At 34.6% G+C, this 21,730-nt stretch overlaps 1 protein-coding gene across 2 annotated transcripts in view; it reads left to right on the top strand.

Moving 5' to 3' along the window:
• The window catches only part of LOC137403580 (uncharacterized), a 51,765-nt gene that overhangs the window by 11,921 nt on the left and 18,114 nt on the right, over nucleotides 1-21,730 (top strand). The window contains exons 6-11 of one of the 2 annotated variants that reach the window (XM_068089543.1): nucleotides 1,985-2,104; nucleotides 5,704-5,808; nucleotides 9,460-9,608; nucleotides 13,564-13,729; nucleotides 15,568-15,707; nucleotides 20,070-20,231. In XM_068089543.1, coding sequence (XP_067945644.1) covers nucleotides 1,985-2,104; nucleotides 5,704-5,808; nucleotides 9,460-9,608; nucleotides 13,564-13,729; nucleotides 15,568-15,707; nucleotides 20,070-20,231 — 842 coding nt within the window. Of the gene's footprint in view, nucleotides 1-1,948; nucleotides 2,105-5,703; nucleotides 5,809-9,459; nucleotides 9,609-13,563; nucleotides 13,730-15,567; nucleotides 15,708-20,069; nucleotides 20,232-21,730 lie in introns of both variants that reach the window. The other variant, XM_068089542.1, reaches the window with a different exon arrangement.

The following is a 21,730-nucleotide window of genomic DNA, read 5'->3' on the forward strand; positions in this document are numbered from 1 at the left end:
AAGTTCCTGGCTATCCCGAAACATTGTGCACGGATGATTTTTGAGTGAGTTGTGAATTTCCTTGTTAGCACAATTGTACATTTTGATTTCGTTGCATCACGAATGTTCTTATAATGTGTCAGCTTGAAATTACCTTCAATTCAATAGAGGCCACTGAAAAACATTTACCATAGAGTGAAATACAACCCTGCATGCACTAGTAAAGCATTTCGGTCAGCTAAGATGGCTCAAAGATTGGGAGTTATCTGTCGTTATAATGAAAACCCACCCGCCGATTGGCTGCTATTGTAATCATGCAAACCTCAGCTACAAGATGTGCCCTGTAACTTTTATTGTATTGAAATACTTGATATCTCACCATGTCGAATTCTTGTTTGGCTTATAGCATTTGAAGGAAAATTGGCTCGCGGGCAAATGCCACAAATATTATAGCCAAGATCTTGTAAAATTGACCGAAACCATTTGTAGCCTTGAACTTGCCACAGCAAGATATTTTCATTTTCTCTTTTTTGCTAACGGCGATTTTAAATTTCCCTTACCTGTCAGCTTGCTGGTTGGTGAAGTGCTTTCGATTGCCGATGTTTCTGTTGTCTTTCTGCTGTTTCTAAGCTGTGTGCCGATGAATTCTATTTTGTTTGAGTAAAACTTAAAGGTTGACTTGCAACAAAATTCACATTACAGTTATTTGGTATCATAAGATTCACCATGTTTTACTCTGTTGTGTTGTAGGTGCAAAATATATGGGAATGTGATTACAAGCTCTTGAAAGCTAAAAAGCGAACAGTTAATCGCAACCACACGAGACCGCCATTTTCACGCAACCTCATTCGTCGAAATATTTTCACAAATATACTTCACGCATTCAATAAAACCATGTCTATTGTTCTTACGCGTCTATTTCATCGTCATGGTAATGCTGTCACTTTTAGCAGTGATATATTATAACTTACCGTAAAAATTCATTTAATTTTGTAACTTTACCTCGGAGGAGTACATATCATTGTCTGATAATCATGACAAGCCTGTTGGTCACCTGTGATAATCGAAAAGTGCTGCAAAAATTATTTGTGATGTATTGGGACACATGATCAGATTACGACTTGACAATTAGATAATGCCGAAACAAAACTGTAAAGTAGCGAGCATCTATATTTGTTACGGGGTCTTCGGTAAAACCCGAAGTGTTTGTCATAAACTAGTGCTACGATAAGTTTTATATTGAGCGTTTTATTGGCCATTCAATTCATATGAGAACATCATGTGACAAGACAATAACCAAGCTGTAATGACTACGACAGAGAAATAAACATATTCCAATCTAAGACGGCTTTTTATTTTTGAGCTTTTAAGAGCTTGTAATCACATTTCCACTTGTTTTGCACCTACAACACAACAGAGTAAGACATGGTGAATCTTTCGATACCAAATAACTGTAATGTGAATTTTGTTGCAAGTCAACCTTTAAATTTAACCTTTACTACAATAGAAGACGTATCCATCCTTCCGAAGCAATGCTAAGAACATCAGGAAAAAAGATTGAATCACGCGGGAATTGAACTCAAATATTTAGTTTGGTGGACCAACACGTGAACCGCTGCACTGCTTAGCTACCTTGCCACATTCTGGAATAATTATGTGCATAGGTATTACATATGATCACTTACCGGACTGCCAGCATACTAGCAAATAATTATTATTTGCTTATAATTAATTATATAATTATTTAATTATAATAATTATTATAATTAACAATTAACAATGATAAGTTTTAAGCTTTGCATTAGCACCAGAACATAATATTCAACTATCATTACATATAGATTTTTCTTTTGGTTTGCTCCATATAATGAGAGTTGGTATCTTGTCGATGTGTTAGCTGACATTAGAGCTGATGTATGCTTAACCTATTGGGCACCATACAAGTTGTCTTCTCTTGCACCTGCTATAGTTACTGGTGAAGGAAGCAAATCAATCATCCTCTCAGATGACACATTTGAGGCATTATTGGGACACATCAATGACCTTTCCCTCCGCGGAATCAAAGATATGGGTTTCACGAACATGACACAGATACAGGCCAGAGCTATACCTCCTCTTTTGCAAGGTGAGCTTTAGTTGGAATGCTGTCTTATGCCTTTAGTTGACCTCTATTAATAACTAGCGGATTGCCTGGCATTGCACTAGTATTTAAGGTCAGCTTATAAACTGACAGGTAATGTAGTTGCCTTCCACTTAACCCTTTGACCAGGTATAAGCCCCCCCAAAAACAACCGAGACTCGTGTAATTTATTTTCGAAAATTCAATAAAATCGATATTTTATGAACATGCATAGCTCAAATCTTAAATTTAGTTCAATGAACAAAATTTTTTGTACAAATACATTCATTCACATATCTACTACAAAAAAAAAATTACAACCATGTGCAATTGTCCCTGTATGAAATGCTTGGAAGCATCTTTTTCGGTAGAGTCAAACGCTATAACGTAGCCGTGCGAGCCACCATAACGATCGTTTTCTCTGCATATTCCAAGTACAGTCAAACATGGATAACTCGAACTTCAAGGGACCGAGCAAAAGTGTTCGAATTATCAGAGCGTTCAAGTTATCAGAGCACTGTCACAAGTCCATATATTTACTTATTTATTAGTAGATACATGTACATATACAAACTATAATATAAATCAAAAGCACAACTGGCTTGTTTCAAATTAAATGCTTCTAATGTAAAGTTTAAAACGTTTTCATGAAAAAGTATAGAGATTATTCTATCACTTGAGATTGGTTTGTTGTTTGAGGTGATGTTATTGCCAGGACGTTTTTCAGATTGACATTGGCAAAACTTGATCGTTGTTGAAATGCTCAAAAGAAAAGACATTTTTATCTTTTGGGGTTTTACCCACGATCAATTTTGCCGTTTTTTCTTGAAGTTTGTGCAGATTACCTTACTTTACCTGGGATTCGTTAAGAGCAACACTCCGAGGCAGTTCAATTAGAAGTTTTACGAGGTTTTACGGTACATTCTATATCACTCACGCTTTTTTAATAGATACTTATTGAATGTACACACGTATTCTGTGTTTAGGTCAAACGATGAATAGTTTTTTGTAGCTCAGACAACGTATACGTTTAATTACAACATTTTTTAAGACGTTTTAAACATTCAACATTTCGACGTTGATTCAACACGGAATCAACGTCAGAAAACTATTCATCACGGGCTAGCCGGGTCACGCACTCAAGGATTTTCGCCATGCACATACAAAACAACATGCGATTTTTGCTTTGTATGTGCGTGGCGAATATCCTTGCGCGCGTGACCCGGCTAGCCCGTGCTATTCATCGTATCGCAGTATAAATCAAATTTCACCAAACTTTTAGAAAAGTCGTTGACAAAAATATTTTGCCGATGGTGGTAATAACGACGCATATGAATTACGAAAAGATGAAGTTTACCTCTATGGCTTTGAATAAAGTGATTTTCTAAAGCGATAACAACCGTTTCGGTAGCCGTTGGGCAAAAAAACAGTTCGAGTTAACAGTGTTGAGTTCGAGTTATCTATAGCAATTTATCATTACGTGGGAACGGACCAAAGGAAATGTTCGAATTAACCATGTGTTCGAGCTATCCGTGGACGAGTTATCCATGTTTGACTGTATATTAAAAGTCCAAAAAAGTTTACATCACTTCTATCATTTGAATTAATTTTATTCTGATCAGACAAAAAATCACTAACGATCGCAGGATAAAATAATCTTTTATTTTTACCGTTTTGAAAGTCGAGCCGATGTTGACTGGTTTTTCCAACTTTTAATCTTTTCCAAGGAATCGCGATTTGTTTAGCTTTTAGCACAAAGCAACGCCTCTCAGATAATCGTTTCATATTGTAAATCATCGACTGATGTCTTGTTGATGATATTTAAAACTTACTAGTGTTCATATCCTTTGTTTAACGTTGCTAGACGACAGCTTTATAAACGTCTACCGAAATAGACATAAATGTCGTTTCCCCACGCAACTGGTAAACGACATTCTGGTCGTTTCCCCTGTCAAAGGGTTAACATCAGCCTGGCACATTGCCAATGGCTAATTCGAGCAAGCTAGTAATTTAAACTTAGTAATAACAGCCGTGAGAGCAACCTTTACTGACTTTATCCTGTAGTATAATGTTATGCGTGTTTTAACTTACATGTAGATAATCATTCATATAGCCCTATGAATTATAAAAATTAATCGTGATTAATAACTAGTTAATCTTCAATTGATCTTAGAATTAATCTAGCAAAAACCTGCATATTCGAAAACAAATAATACAGTTACATATAAATTAATTATATTTGAGACAATAATTGTTTAATCATTGTACATGTTATGTACAATGTACATGAGTTACAGTGTATTAATTATTATGGGTATGAAAATAGTCCAAGAATGTCTATAATTAAGCCAGCCAAAAATTGAGGCAGCGCAGTTTATTCAGATTATTCGAATGAAGAGATGATCTCTTCCTACATAAAATATTGCCAGCTTTAGAGAATAGCCGTTCAGAGGGGGCAGTAGTGGCGGTAGTCAGTAGTAGCAGTGATTGTCTGCGACAGCTGGTGATAAATTCTGAGCGGTATGATAAAGATTAGTTAAATGATATCTTAATAATGATGTGCTGTGGTGGTAGGCGAATTCTTTCTGGCATATATTGCACTTCACGTTCTTGCTTATGCTTACAACAACGTATGAAAATGCGTCAGCTAGTACGGAGGACATTTTTCTGCTTTCATGTTCCAATAAAGTGTCAATCTTATATTACTATTATTCTAAAGCTGAAATATAATTGTGATTTTTTTTGAAAAAATAAAATACATGTATAATTTACCCAAGAAAGTTTTTAAATATAAACAAAAAATAGACTGTAAGATTAAATAATACTGAAATCGCTTTTGTTGCTATTACTAGTGCTGCCCCGATTTTGGTATCGGTGCCGATATGGGTGTTAGGTATCTGAATCTGTATTGGTTGATCTATTCTTAAAAGATCTGAAACTTCAGATACTTTTCACGGATAAACTATATAGCAGAAAACAGTGTTTTAGCTAAATACCATATTTTAACCTGCTACACTAATAAAAATTCATCAGCTGCAAGCTCCTTATTTTTACCTAGTGAATTTCGGACCTGCCACACAATCTATTCCATGTCTATAGTCTAATAAACACAGCTGAAGAACCTTTTTGTTCTAGTCAGGACGTAATCGCAAAGAAGTTCCTTCGGAATAAAATAAACGAAAACCGATACTCACCTCTTACAATTCATGCAACATTTATTACAATCTACATCGTGTCTGAGTGAAGACCGACAAAATCCTTTACAATATATTAAACAAAACAAAAGAACCACATTATGGTCATCACCTCGGTTGCATTTTATTTGAAGAATAATTGGCTCAACTCAGTTAATCGTGTATTTGTATTAATCACGTTAATCGTCTAATTAACGCGATCATGTGCAGCTTTAGTATACATCTATAGATGTTAGTGTTTTTATTCAGACTTATATTTGATTTAGGAAAAGTATTGCTTTTGTTGGTGTTCTTGGTTGTTCTGTCATCTCTGGTCATATCTCTCCATTACACTATTTGTCCTATAAGTGTAATTATGCACCATTTATCTTCGCTCGGTGGAGTGTTTTGCTGATTGTCATTTTTTTGCAGGACATGATGTGTTGGCTGCAGCTAAGACTGGCAGTGGCAAAACTCTAGGGTTTCTGATCCCTGCTGTTGAGCTCATTTATAAGTTGAAGTTCATGCCCAGAAATGGTGAGACCTTTGTTTGACCTTTGCTTGTTTTGTTAGTGATATATCATTTCAGACTACCTTTTGTCTCTTAACTTTTTCGCTACTGAATTTATTCCTAGCTCTGCCTGAATTATTGTTTCTATTCACACAAATGTTGACATATCGTCACTAATTTTGTGATAACTTGAGAAAGAATGAAGATATCCACTTAACTTAAGAAACAGAAAAAAAGTTGAAAAGAAGTTTGAAAAGTAATTGAAAAGCTACACTTCGTAATGCTTAATTAGGAAATTAAAAAAACCTTAAATTAACTTTATTTAAAAACGGTAAAAAATTTTACAGACTACCAACAATATTTTTCCAGCAACGTCGATAGACGTATTTGACTGTCGCCATAATATTTGGTTGCTATTACAATTTTTCACATGAAATACGTGCACTAGAAGAGTCAGAATCACTCGATATAGAGTTACTGGAGTCCCAATGGCTAAGAATGTTAGAAACTTCAGCTTAAACGATCGCAATATTCATTTTGTCCATCATTTCCCCGAGATGAATTTGCTGTTTGATGATTAATGAGCTGTTAAGTGAGAGGCCTGCTAATTAGTCTATATCGTTAGCAACAAGCTTGTTTTCATGGAGAACAAATCTTTTTGGTCTATCTGAAGTGAAAGCTGAGTAATTATAAATAAACTATCGCACTGTCTAAAAGCCGACATCGGCTTCCGGCCACTAAGAGAAGGTAACCCGAGCCTATACATCTGGCACATATACATATATACCTATACATCTGGCACATATACATATACACCTATACATCTGGCACATATACATATACACCTCTACATCTGGCACATATACATATACACCTATACATCTGGCACATATACATATACACCTCTACATCTGGCACATATACATATACACCTATACATCTGGCACATATACATATACACCTATACATCTGGCACATATACATATACACCTATACATCTAGCACATATACATATACACCTATACATCTGGCTTGGGGTAGTGAAGGAGTTAAGGTGTGACTCCAGAAATTTTAAGGTAGTTCAAAGTTAAAGATGTAGTTGCGTCAAAAATGAAATTAGGACCCATAAAAGGCTAAAACATCAGCTACAATTTGATGCCATTTTTGTCTTTGTAGACCAACCCTGTCCAGAGATATATGCGTTTGAATGAGGCCCTCTGTTAAAAAGCTCACGTTCCAGCGGGTGCCAATTTCGTGACGTAACAAGCTTGTTATCTGAAACGAAACCACGAGCGATAAAAATGAGGTCGATTCGTTAGCCAATCATGCGTGCGAAATTTTTATATAGGCCGTAATAAATGTTATCACTCGTAAAACGCGTTGTCTGTGGTCTCGAAGATTCTCATCATAGAGAATTCATTCTCATTGTTTCTTTTTCAACGCGTTTCAACAATTACTAAGTTATACATAGTTTTAAAATGGCTTCAAGTTCGAGCGACCGCTACTCAGAGTTTTCTGAGCAACTTTAAGTAAAATATTAGAGTAGACAGCCTATGGCCAAAGCTGACAGGCGTCAGCAGCGTTTTGCTGCAGAAGAAGACAGAATAGAGGTAAATTAACTTAGAGTCTTCTATACTTTAGTAAATGTAATATTTTTTATAGTCATAAATACATGTACTAATTAATAAAATGATAATTCTTTGCTATCTCCAATCATCGTTTCATAGCTTATCTGCCGTTTTACCTAGCTATAATATTTTTTTCGAATTTTCTTTGGTAAATTAGAGTCATGAATACAAATTATTTTCACTCGTAGGAAGTGGGTAAAATCGATTGATCATTGCAAATCTTTAATTTCCAGAACCAAAGCTTCGAATCGTTGGCTTGGCGTACTTGCGCCTTTATTAAATGTTTATTCGTTTTTAAAATTACACTCGCAATCTATTCAACTCCCAATTTGGAAGCTGTCAATAGATACGCTTTAGAATGACATATCTATGAATGACATATTTATTGCATCTACTTTGTTTACATTTACTTGTTTTACTGATTACAGAATGTTTATGTCGTCCCACCAGCCGAAGAAGCTTTGTCAGTGTGGAAACTGCCATAAAGGAGAAAGCGAGAATTGAATGCGTGCTGGATGATGTTTTGTTTGAGTTTGTTGCAGTAGATGAATATGTCTTATTGTATCAGCTAATACTATGTGAGTGGCCACGACTTGATGAATATCTTTAATAAAAGCTTTATGCCGAGATGAAAATATTTTTGCTTGTAAAAATTATATAATAAAATAATATTGTTAAAGATAATGCAAAACATGATTTGCAGAATATTGTAGTGAATCGGATATGGTATATGGGTGTCCGCAGAACTGGAGAATGTGAGTTCAAATCCAGTTTGCAGCAGACTTCTCATCCTTAAAACTCTATCCCTGTCTATATTCTTTTCAAAGAGGTGGCTTGCTTATTTCATTAATTTAGTATTCGGTAAGAATACTACTAGCAATGATATACAGCAATGTATACAGCTGTATATCATTGCTACTAGTAAGAAACTAGTACGTAGGCAATATGTGATAGGCGACATAATGTGGGCGGGGCTTATGGGAGGCTGTATAGGGTAGCTGCAAAACTGCTAATACAAAGACCGCGTTCAACATAAAGTGACTTGACAGAATTACCGTAGACCGGTAGAATTGGTAGTCGGTACCCAAATGTTTAAACAACATTTGGAGAAAGTGAGTAGAACAAATTTTCAATTTTCGTTATTTGAGGCCTTTGAAACATTCATAATAATGCATCTGTAGCAGGATTTAAAATTTTATTCTAGCTAACATGAGCAAATACAAAATAAGATATATGCCGATAGAGCCGCGTTAGACTAGACTTTTATCGCAAATAGCCGATGTGAATACGAGAGATAGAGACAGGTTGCCAAACGCGTGACATCATTTTTGGCGAGGCTGGGCACGTTTTTGTGGCCTGAGCGTTTTTACGGCGATCAGATTTTTTCGGTTTTAATCTTCAAATATCTTGGCAATGCGATCGCGTAACACAACAAACAACATATCAACTGATAGAGAAAAAAAAATGCTTTCTTTTAAGATCAACTTAAATTTTGACGCAACTACATCTTTAAGAACTTTTATTATGATTTATGATTTGTTTCCCCTATCTGCATCATGGAAACTGCTTATGAATTGTTGCAGTTGTCATGCATGAGTTGAAAAAATATGTACACATATGAAAATTTAAAAATTTAGATTTTGAGGCGATTTAAAGTCCAAAATTTGATGTTCTTTGTTTTATATTAATGATCCAAGTTGAATATAATTAATGATAATAATTTCTATGACTTATTAAATACAACGTTAGCATTACACGGCTCATACTGACAGACAGTGATACATTTAGTAAACTTCAATTATTTTCAACTCATACCTCATGCCGATTGCTGTTTATATGATGCTTACTCCTTATTGATCGTTAAAAAGTTCTGCATCTAATGATATATGGTTTGTGGTAGTTTCTAGCAAAATAAGGCAGTAAATCATCGCTATCAGCAAATGTTTCTTAAAATGTGGGGTGGTCTCACAATTTTTGATGACACTGTAGAGCAAAGTGTGAGCTTGACTTGTATTTGGGACTGATCATCTGCTCTTGTTATTCAAACAGGGACGGGTGTCATAATTATCTCCCCTACTAGAGAGCTCTCCATGCAGACATTTGGAGTGGTAAAGGAGTTACTCAAGTATCACTCTCATACGTACGGTCTCATCATGGGTGGCACCAACAAATCTGACGAGGCCAAAAAGTTAGCCAAGGTGAATCTATTAAAACTCTGGTGACAAGCTATAATATTCAAACTGCCATAAAACCATTATTTGAATGCCATGGCGCTCTATTTTTCAACCTTTCCCATAGAGTGGCGCTTTATTAGAGGTGACGTTCAAATAAGGGTGGCGTTGTATTTTTCCAACACCTCGGTAGAATGTTCAGAGGAAAAATTTAAGCCTTTCACAAGCGAATCGAATGTCGCCCATATTTTGTGCACTCCTTCGGACGGTGCAGCATTAGCCTTTTTGGATGCACGAAATATGCTAACTTACCTCCAACTTCTAGATTTTTCGAATAAATTTGCATGAGGAAGGTGATACATGACTCTACCTGCTGATACAGGTCTCTACCTGCTAATACATGTCTCTACCTGCTGATACATGTCTCTACCTGCTGATACATGTCTCTATCTGCTGATACATGTCTCTATCTGTTGATACATGTCTACCTGCTGATACATGTCTCTACCTGCGGATACATGTCTCTACCTGCGGATACATGTCTAGCTGTTGATACATGTATATACCTGTTGATACATGTCTCTACCTGCGGATACATGTCTCTAGCTGTTGATACATGTATATACCTGTTGATACATGTCTCTACCTGCGGATACATGTCTCTACCTGTTGGTATCTATTGCTTGCAATTAACCAGCCTGCATTGCAATTCGTTAAAGCTTTAAAGTCTTTTATTTCATCTCTAAACAATTTTTAGTAGAGCAAAACTTTTACGCAATGCTATCTGAAGAACCTTTTTCAAGACTAATGATAAACTTTTAGCTGTATGCTAACTTAGCACAAGTCTTCCGAAGCATTGTAATTGCTAAAATGTTCGGATCACTTGCTAATAGTGCCAGTCAAATAGAAGTGGCGCTCTATGTTCAACCCTTTTTCCATATACTGAAACAACCCCAGCTTAAGCATCCACTGTCTAACCCAGTCTTTTAATAAGTCTTTTCATAAGTCTTTTCATAAGTCTTTTAATAAATTTTATTTGAGGCGCACAAGATGGCCTTCAAATAAAGGTGACGTTCAAATACAGGTTTTTCGTATATTGTTGATGACATCAATGTAAGAACCAATTGCTTAACTTTTTCGCTACCAAATGAATTTTGTTACCAGGACATAATCACATACACTTATCTGGTGAAACGTAATATTTGACAATGACGCATATAAACTATGATATAACTTAACTTGTATATAACTTGACCCCAGTCTGTAAAAGTTACTGTGAACCCTACATATATTTGAACGCCACCTCTATTTGAGCGCCACTTCTATTTGATTGCCACTATTTGACATTCTTGATTTTTACGAACCAATTATTGCAAGTGATCAATAGAAAAGTGTCCACCGTACTAATAACGACTCAATTTTCAACGCTGAAACAAACTGAAATCAATTGTATACCAAATAATCTTTGAGTGTAATCGTAGCGAAATAGACCATACTTAGCCATTACTTGCTAATCATTTTACATTTAAAAACCTTTACATTTTTATTTTTCCTTTTAACTTATTTCAACAAAACACTTTTTTCAAGTTATAAAGTTTTAAACTTAGTTGTTTGAAAACCTTTACAATTTTTTAATTTGTAATTTAGATGTCCTGCACAAAACCTTTTCTTTATGATACGAAGTTTGAATGTTACAGCTGTTTTACAAAGTTTTAAAACCTTTTCAGTTTTTATTTTCTCTCTCAATTTATTTCAATAGCACTTCTCTCGTGATACTTAGTTGGAAAGTTAGAATGGTAAATGTTGTTACACTTTGTTATATGTTACAATTTTAATGTAATAATATTCTAAAGCGATAGTAACAACCGTCTCGGTAGCCGTTTGGCAAAAAACTGTTCGAGTTAACAGAGTTTCGGTAGAGTTATCTAAAGCCTCTTCTCATTGCGTGGGAACGGACCAAGCAAATCCATTCGAGTTAACCATGTGTTCGTTACCCTAGGACACTTATGTATTGGTGGCATCTAACTTTCGCGTTTTCGCGGTGTCATCCTCTCGCGAAAATTTAATGAGTGAAACCAAACTATCATAATGAACGAACGAAAACGCGAAGTTAAATAGCTTTGTTCATTGATATCCACAATAAAATCGTCATATTAGAAATGCAGGCAATTTTCGTCTGTGGTTGGGATCAATGGGAAATTTCTGGTAAACTCATTATAGCTAATACACCGACTGAGCAGCATGGCAAAGCAAATTAAGATTATATCAGTTTAGTCACTGAATTTGTAACTGATGAAGATGAAAGTCTGGTGAGGAAAGCCATAAAATTGAATAATTATTGTAGTGATGAATTTTATTACCAACCAAAAACAATAACAACCTTGAGCCATGGCCACCGCGTGCTATAAATACTTGAGATCTAATATTTGTGCCACACCAGTCACAGCGGCAAGGACCTAGACGCCATTGATAGTCCAAGAAACAAATAGCAGCAAGCGATCAAGTTGCATTGTCGATCTCGCCCACACATTTCTACCCGCGGTTCACAAATACAAACTAGTCCCAAATTGAAAAAAATTTTTACTAGTGAACTGGACCTGAGGAATCTAATTATGTTTGTTCTACTGCATTTATTTTCTCTAGAGGTGGAACGAGACACGAGACGTCTCGATTATAGACCTGTCTCGTATCAGTCTCGACTTAACTATTGCCAAACTCGAGACAGGAAATAGTACTAAAGTGCCTGCGCACGGCTGTTAAAACATGGCTTCTCACGGTAACAACAACAACTCCATATATTGGAGTTGTTGGATTGTAATGAATTGTGGGCAACTGCCTTTAAAGTTATACCCGGTCCGTTACTACCCGCTGCTATTGATTATGTTGGCCACCAAGTCTAATCATGTAGTCCAGACAACGGCCCTGTTAATATATTGTAGTTCGGTTCTGTGTCCTTAAAACAGATACCGGGTCGTATCCAATTACTCTCCGGATAATCCGATTTAATAAATAAGACTATTGCGGGTAAAATGTCTGTATTTTATCGAATCGTATCCAAACACCAACTGCCCTTCATAAAATTCGGGCCTCTTTTATATACTACCAATTGCGGGTAAAACTTGCCCGGACCTGGAGAAACGAATGAAAGGCCGTGTCGACCATAGTCCGTGTTCAATTAACAATGACATCATTGTTAGTTCAATATAAGAATATACATGTACATGTATACAGTACTTCATATAATTTCATGAGTACAATTTAAATATAATTCACATACTACAGTTAATACACAAACAAAACTTAACATTAATGAAACAATAAGAATGAAAGTATTATCGTGTGTTCTTTTAGTTGTGGTATTTCTTTGCAGAGGCTATCGGTTACATGACACATTAGATTAAAAAGTAGACCTATTCAATAGATGGCAAAAATATACATGTACAAAGCAATATGTTTATAATAATTATTATCAATAAAGCTCAAAATTTTTAGAAATATATAACTTCGCTATTTTAGAACTGTTTGTGTCACTTTTGTTTACAAAAAATACATGCATATCACTATTAAAATGTTGTATTTAAATCGTTTACACCAGGTGATAATTCAATTTAAAAAGAGGTTTATCAATTTTATATGCATCAAGTACGCTAGTACTTGTGTAGTGAAATCATCATCAAATGCTCATCATTTTACTGTATCGAGTCTCGAATTTTTACAAGACAGTGTCTCGAGTCTCGTCTCTAACTTGAAAAACCTGTCTCGTTCCACCTCTAATTTTCACATCACTATATTTTCGCACTCATTAGATCCGCGAAATTAAACTGCAGCGAAATTTTACTCTGTATGCTACTCACAAAACTAAATATTAGCGAAATATAAGTGTCCTAGGGTGGTAATTTTGTTGATGGCGGAAGGATTTTAGGTAGCTTATAGCCTCTAAAAAACTAAGAGCTAAGACTAATCGTTATCCTTTTCATTACAGGGAGTCAACGTTTTGGTCTGTACGCCTGGAAGACTGTTGGACCACTTGCAGAACACCAAAGAGTTCATGTTCAAGAACCTACAATGTCTTGTAATTGATGAAGCAGACAGGATCCTAGACATAGGTTTTGAGGAAGAGATGAGACAGATAGTCAGGTTGCTACCTAGTAAGTGCATGCCTGCCTCTGAACAGTCGATTATTATTATACAGATACCTAGCTATATGAACAGTTAGTTATTATTATACAGATACAGTCAAACATGGATAACTCGAACTTCAAGGGACCGAGCAAAAGTGTTCGAATTATCAGAGCGTTCAAGTTATCAGAGCACTGTCACAAGTCCATGTATTTACTTATTTATTAGTAGATACATGTACATATACAAACTATAATATAAATCAAAAGCACAAATGGCTTGTTTCAAATTAAATGCTTCTAATGTAAAGTTTAAAACGTTTTTATCAAAAAGTATAGAGATTTTTCTATCACTTGAGATTGGTTTGTTGTTTGAGGTGTTGTTATTGCCAGGACGTTTTTTAGATTGACATTGGCAAAACTTGATCGTTGTTGAAATGCTCAAAAGAAAAGACATCTTTTTCTTTTGAGCGTTTTACCCACGATCAATTTTGCCGAATTTTTTTGAAGTTTATGCAAAGATTACCTTACTTTACCTGGGATTCGTTAAGAGCAACACTCTGAGGCAGTTCAATTAAAAGTTTTACGAGGTTTTACGGTACATTGTATATCACTCACGCTTTTGGAATGGATACTTATTGAATGTACACACGTATTCTGTGTTTAGGTCAAACGATGAATAGTTTTTTTAGCTAAGACAACGTATACGTTTAATTACAACAATTTTTAAGACGTTTTAAACATTCAACATTCCGACGTTGATTCAACACGAAATCAACGTCGGAAAACTATTCATCGCGGGCTAGCCGGGTCACGCACTCAAGGATTTTCGCCACGCACATACAAAACAACATGCTGTTTTTGTTTTGTATGTGCGTGGCGAAAATCCTTGCGCGCGTGACCCGGCTAACCCGTGCTATTCATCGTATAGCAGTATAAATCAAATTTCACCAAACCTTTAGAAAAGTCGTTGACAAAAATATTTTGCCGATTGTGGTAATAATGACGCTTATGAATTACGAAAAGATGAGGTTTACCTCTATGGCGTTGAATAAAGTGATTTTCTAAAGCGATAACAACCGTTTCGGTAGCCGTTGGGAAAAAACAGTTCGAATTAACAGTGTTGAGTTCGAGTTATCTATAGCAATTTATCATTACGTGGGAACGGACCAAAGAAACCGTTCGAATTAACCATGTGTTCGAGCTATCCGTGGGCGAGTTATCCATGTTTGACTGTACCTAGCTATATGAACAGTTAGTTATTATGATACAGATACCTAGCTATATGAACAGTTAGTTATTATTATACAGATACCTAGCTATATGAACAGTTAGTTATTATTATACAGATACCTAGCTATATGAACAGTTAGTTATTATTATACAGATACCGGGCTATATGAACAGTTAGTTATTATTATACAGATACCTAGCTATATGAACAGTTAGTTATTATTATGCAGATACTTAGCTATATGAACAGTTAGTTATTATTATACAGATACCTAGCTATATGAACAGTTAGTTATTATTATACAGATACCTAGCTATATGAGCAGTTAGTTATTATTATACAGATAATTAGCTATATGAACAGTTAGTTATTATTATACAGATACCTAGCTATATGAACAGTTAGTTATTATTATACAGATACCTAGCTCTATGAACAGTTAGTTAAGTATTATACGGATACCTAGCAATATGAACAGTTGGTGATTATTATACAGATACCTAGCAATATGAACAGTTGGTTAATATTATACAGATACCCAGCTATATGCCAGTTTTCAAAGCAGTCGGTCAGATCGAACCTTCTTTGTATAATATACTCTGTTCTCAGATACATCTGATTATTGTCTTTGCAGAAACAAGGCAAACCATGCTTTTTTCTGCAACCCAAACAAAGAAGACAGAAGATCTAGCTAGGATATCACTGAAGAAACGTCCTATTTACATCGATGTCGAAGAGTTTGAACAGCATTCTACTGTCAGCGGCCTGCAGCAGGTATACTTCTACTGTCAATTTGCACTGTGTTGTTGAGCAGAGTCTTACATGTAAATCAGGAGATGTCAGGTCATTCCAAGCATGTCTTCCTGTCGCTGGCTATAGTTTTCTTGAGTATTAGTCCCCAGCTTAAGCATCCACTGTCTCACCCAGTCTTTTAATAAGTCTTTTCATAAAGTCTTTTCATGAGTCTTTTAATAAGTCTTTTCATGAGTCTTTTCATGAGTCTTTTAGTAAGTCTTTTAATAAGTCTTTAAATAAAGTATTAAAAGAATTGGTCATGTTCTAAAGACGCTTGCCTGAGTTGTTAAGTGCTTTGATCAATGTCGATCTGTTTTCCCAATAAAGATCTTTGTTAGCAGTATGTGCAGGATATTTTAGTCATACACTCTCGTAGGCACCGACGTTTAATAAAGGTAGTGACTCGGAACGACATACTCCGCCCACACTTGGCTAAACTTTCCTTTTTCACAAATTTACAAACTCATTGAAAGTGTTATCTATATAAATGTATATATATAACACTTTCGAAAATTAGACAACAGCCCACTAAAAGTATCAAACTTCCTAGAAAACATATTTGAGAAATATATATATACATTGTATATATATTTCTCAAAGTTTGTGTGTCTGTGTATGTCCAGCTATAGCTAATAAAATCTTGAAATTAAAAATTCGTGTTCCGATGGATATGAACTCACGGAAATTGCAACCGCAAAATTTGAATGTTCGCTCTCTAGCACTGAGCTATTATTACAAGGATATTGATCAAAGACCTTGCCATATACCATATAGCATACGCACACGCTAATTCATGTACTATTTGAGCATTGCGGCCACACATTACGATGCCTCTGTTATAAAATATTTTTTGATTAACTCTAGGAAACGATGTTTTTTCGTTAGGGCGATTTTTTCTGCCACACGATATCAATGATTATTCTTTCGAAATTAAAATTTGGCAATTTGTGTACTGATTATATATGTTATTAAGAGAATACGTTGCTCGCTATGGCGAGTTCAGCGTTATCCGTTATGAAAAAAATGTATTTGCATATGGATAAATGATAAAAATTTAGTTTGAAGTTTACTAAAATACTTAGTAAAACTTCTTTCAAGTATGCGCTTAGCAAGCTACTAGCTGTACTAACCGGCATTGCCCGGGTAATAAGAAAATCTTTGGACTGAAATTTATTTGTATTTAACATATAACAACAATTGTAACAACATTTACAAACAACATTAACATTGTAACATATAACAAAGTGTAACAACATTTACCATTCTAACTTTCAAACTACGTATCACGAGAGAAGTGCAGTTGAAATAAATTAAGAGAGAAAATAAAAACAACTGAAAAGGTTTTAAAACTTTGTAAAACAACTGTAACTTTAAAACTTCATATCATGAGAGGTTTTGTGCAGGACAACGAAATTAAAAATAAATAAACAACTGTAAGTTTAAAACTTCATATTTTGAATGAAGTGTTTCGTTGAACTAAATTAGAAGGAAAAATAAAAATGTAAAAGCCTTTAAATGTAAAATCATTAGCAAGTATTGGCTGAATATAGTCTATTTCGCTACGATTACAATAAAAAATTATTTGGTATACAATTATGATTTCAGTTTGTTTCAGTGTTGGTATGCCAAAATGTCATAGGCTATAGACGTTCATAGAGTGGTATGAAAACCCATTGTCATTATCTAATGCAATCACCTCCTGATAAAAATCATCATCGTTAAAAATAGTACCAAAATACTATGTTAACATTACTAACTATAAGTACTTAAGATGACTTTAGTGCATTTTGTGGTTATGGTCTGCAAGATAATATAACATTACAATGTACTGGGTGGAGAGTTCTTACCTTGGAGACAAACGTGTAACATAATTAACATAACATAACATAATGTTTAATTTAATTTAAATGATTTTAGTTTACTAAACACATACAGTTAAACTCGGATAAATCGCCCTCGGATATATCGAACACATGGTTAACTCGAATGGATTTGCTTGGTCCGTTCCCACGCAATGATAAATGGCTTTAGATAACTCTACCGAAACTCTGTTAACTCGAACAGTTTTTTGCCAAACGGCTACCGAGACGGTTGTTACTATCGCTTTAGAATATCACTTTATTCCAAGCCATAGAGATAAACATCGACTTTTAGTAGTTCTTAGGCCTCGTTATTACCAACATCGGCAAATATTTTCATTAACGACTTTTCTAAACGTTTGCAAAAATCAAATTTTACCAAACATCCGCTTAGCGATAATCCCTCCAAAATCAAGAAAAGCGAGGTAAAATTTGGATAACTTTAAAGTAATATCGGCAAAATTGATCATAGTTTTTTAATAGTAAAGCAGTTTTGTAATAACTGACTTAATGCAAAATTGATCTTGGTTAAAACGCTCGGTAGAAAAATACGTATGTATTTTTTCTGAGCGTTTTAACCGCGATCAAGTTTTGCCAATTTTAATCTGAGAACGTCCTGGCAGTCACATCACCTAAAGCAACAAACAAATCTCAAGTGATAGTAAAATATCTATACTTTCTGATTAAAAATATTTAAAACTTCACACGAGAGACCCTTTAACTTGCAACAAGCAATCTATGCTTTTGATTGATATATAGTTTGTATATGTACATGTATCTACTGATAAATACGTGCACTTATGACTGTCCTGATAACTTGAACGCTCTAGTAACTCGAACACTTTTGCTCTGTCCCTTGAAGTTTGAGTTTTCCGTGTTTCACTGTACTTGAAAAAAGTTTAAGCATGTATTTTAGTAAACTTCAAACTTTTAGCAGAAGTTTTATTATAGTATTTTATTATAATCGTTTTTATTATGATGTATACCGGATATACTGGTATAATGGCTATTGATACCTATAATCAGCGACGTACATATTTTAATAATGTACATTATATGATCACTACACAAATCGCCAAGTTTTAGGTTCGATATAAATTATTATTGTGGGGCAGAAGAAATTTGCCCTAACAGAAAATACGAAGAAGCGTCGTGTTGCATATACTTGACTTCCAAAATATTTCTTAATCGGGGCATCGTAACTCGTGGGCGCAATGCTAAAATAGTTAACGTGTTATAGGATACGTTATGTGTATAATAACACCTGCAATCATGATGGTAATGGCTCAGTGGTAGAGCGCTTGGGTTTTAAACTTGAGGTTGCTATCTCTGTGAGTTCAAATCCTTGGGATATTAATGCTACGATTAAAATAACTATAGCTCGAAGCACCTACACACCAACACTTAGAGATACATGTATATAGATTCAGCGTTTATGTTACACGTCTCTCTCAAAGATAAGAACTCTCCACGCAGTACATTGTAATGTTATATTATATTGCAAATCATGACCACCAATGCACTAAAGTTATTGTAGGTAACTATAGTTACTAAGTTACTAGGTAACTATAGTTACAAAGGTTGATATATTGTTTTGCTATTATTTTTTAATGATGGTGATTTTTAACAGGAAGTGATTGCATTAGATAATTACTATGGGTTTCTATACCACTATGTACGGCTAATAGCCTACAATATTTACGCTTGCCAACACTTGCATGCGAAAATACATGCCAACATTGGCATTTCAGTGTTGGCATGCGAAAATTACCTTGCCATTTTTCGCATGCTAACACTGAAACAAACTAAAATCATATAATTGTATACCAAATGACTTTTCATTGTAATCGTAGCAAAACAGACCATATTTAGCCATTACTTGCTAATGATTTCACATTTATATTTAAAAACCTTTACATTTTTATTTTTTCTCTCAATTTATTTTAATGAAACACTTCGTTCAAGTTATGAAATCTAAAAGTTACAGTTGCTTGAAAAAGTTTGAAAACCTTTACAGTTTTTTTTTCAAGTTTATTTGAACTACACAAAAATACTTTTCTCATGATATGAAGTTTAAAAGTTAGAATAGTTAATGTTAAATAAAAATAACTTTTTTGTCCAAAGACTTTTATTACCCGAGCAACTCCGGGCACTCAGCTGGTTTATATAAATATCAGAATTATTATGCTATGCCCGCACAAGTAGTAATATTCAGTAGAATAACTGGGTGTTTGTTCAATTGTTCTATACATTCAGCTATCATCTCATTAGAACATACTATATGGTCACTGGTTTTAGGGTTATGTGGTCACTGGTTTTCGCGCTCTATGGTCACTGGTTTTAGGGCTATATGGTCACTGGTTTTCGCGCTCTATGGTCACTGGTTTTAGGGCTATATGGTCACTGGTTTTAGGGCTATATTGTCTCTGGTTTTAGGGCTATATCTTTTCTGGTTTTAGGGCTATATCATCTCTGGTTTTAGGGCTATGTGATTACACCTTCTGACAAGAGATTCTTGCTACTTTTTACTTTCCTCAAGAGAAACCGCAAGAAGAAGGTGATGGTTTTCTGTTCAAGCTGTATGGAAGTCAAGTTTCTACATGAACTCTTAAACTATATAGACATTCCTGTCCAGTGTATTCATGTGAGTTTTATTATCACCTAATTGTATGAGCTCCTACATGCTGACTGCATGTGTAGTTTTCACATTTTCTGACAAGGATTGCATGACTGACATTAACCCTTTTTTACAGGCAGAGCGACATTATTGTGGTTTCGCGATACTGACGCCAATGGGCAGAGCGACTATTATGTCGCCACCCGAACGTCTTTTATAAATTAATTTCTGGTTAGCTTATTGCGTTTTTTATTTAATTTTTTTACTAATAGTAAACTAAAATATATTGGTCTCTGTTAGCAATCAAAAATTAGCCATTTTGAGAAAAAAAATGATCGTTTTTGCAATATTAAACGAACTAAAAATCTGAAATAAAAACGTATTTGAATAAAATAGGGATTTTTGTTAGTAGTTTATGTTTCTGTTACATATTTCTGAATATTTTCCCAGGGTCCAACAACTTTCTCTTACTGTCATGGCGTCCTCCAAAGGCTATAGGCAAAGCTATAGAGGAACAATAATAAGCACATGATGTCAAGACTGTTGTGTAGGCCTCTGCAAGGGCGAATGCTTCCAAAATCACTATAGCTAAAGAAACACTTATATCAGAGTTTGACTTATAAATATTTATTTGTATTCACCGGTATAAAAAAAACACAATACGCATATACAATATCATAAATAAAAGTTTATCAATGATTTTTTTTAGATCAATTTTTGAAAAATTAATCTGCCCAAGGGGTCTCAAATTGCCCAAAAAACTTGCCTGCGAAAGGGTTAAATATAAACTTAGTAACATTTTATTCCAAGTAAAAGCCTGTTCTAGCCAATCACGAATCAGTTTACTACGGAGATGATGTGTGATGAATCTCATTCGTAGCGTATTTATTATCTGACATTAAATAGCTAGAGTATTTTTGATTGGATCATGGAATCTGATTGGATTTGCAACTGCAAAAGGTCATTGACTTGAAATTTAATTTTAGAAGTTTTTACTAAAGATGCCCCCATTCTAATTTCACCAGCCGATTCAGATACCGATTCGATATACCGATTCTTATTGAAAAATAATCCGATTCAGATACCGGATTCAGATCTTTTGTGTTACATAGATAACTGTTAATTTTATTATGCAAATATAAATATAATGCAAAGAAAATATAAATATTGATGTATTTGTTTGTATTTATGGAAAAAAATGAGTGAAATTGAGTGAAACTAAACTATCATAATGAACGAGCGAAAACGCGAAGTTAAATAGCTTTGTTCATTGATATCCACAATAAAATCGTCATATTAGAAATGCAGGCAATTTTCGTCTGTGGTTGGGATCAATGGGAAATTTCTGGTAAACTCATTATAGCTAATACACCGACTGAGCAGCATGGCAAAGCAAATTAAGATTGTATCAGTTTAGTCACCGAATTTGTAACTGATGAGGATGAAAGTCTGGTAGGTGAAGTCATAAAATTGCAGAATAATTATTGTAGTGATGAATTTTATTACCAACCAAAAACAATATCAAC

The sequence above is a fragment of the Watersipora subatra genome, chromosome 9 (assembly GCF_963576615.1).
Source record: "Watersipora subatra chromosome 9, tzWatSuba1.1, whole genome shotgun sequence".
NCBI lineage: Eukaryota > Metazoa > Bryozoa > Gymnolaemata > Cheilostomatida > Watersiporidae > Watersipora > Watersipora subatra.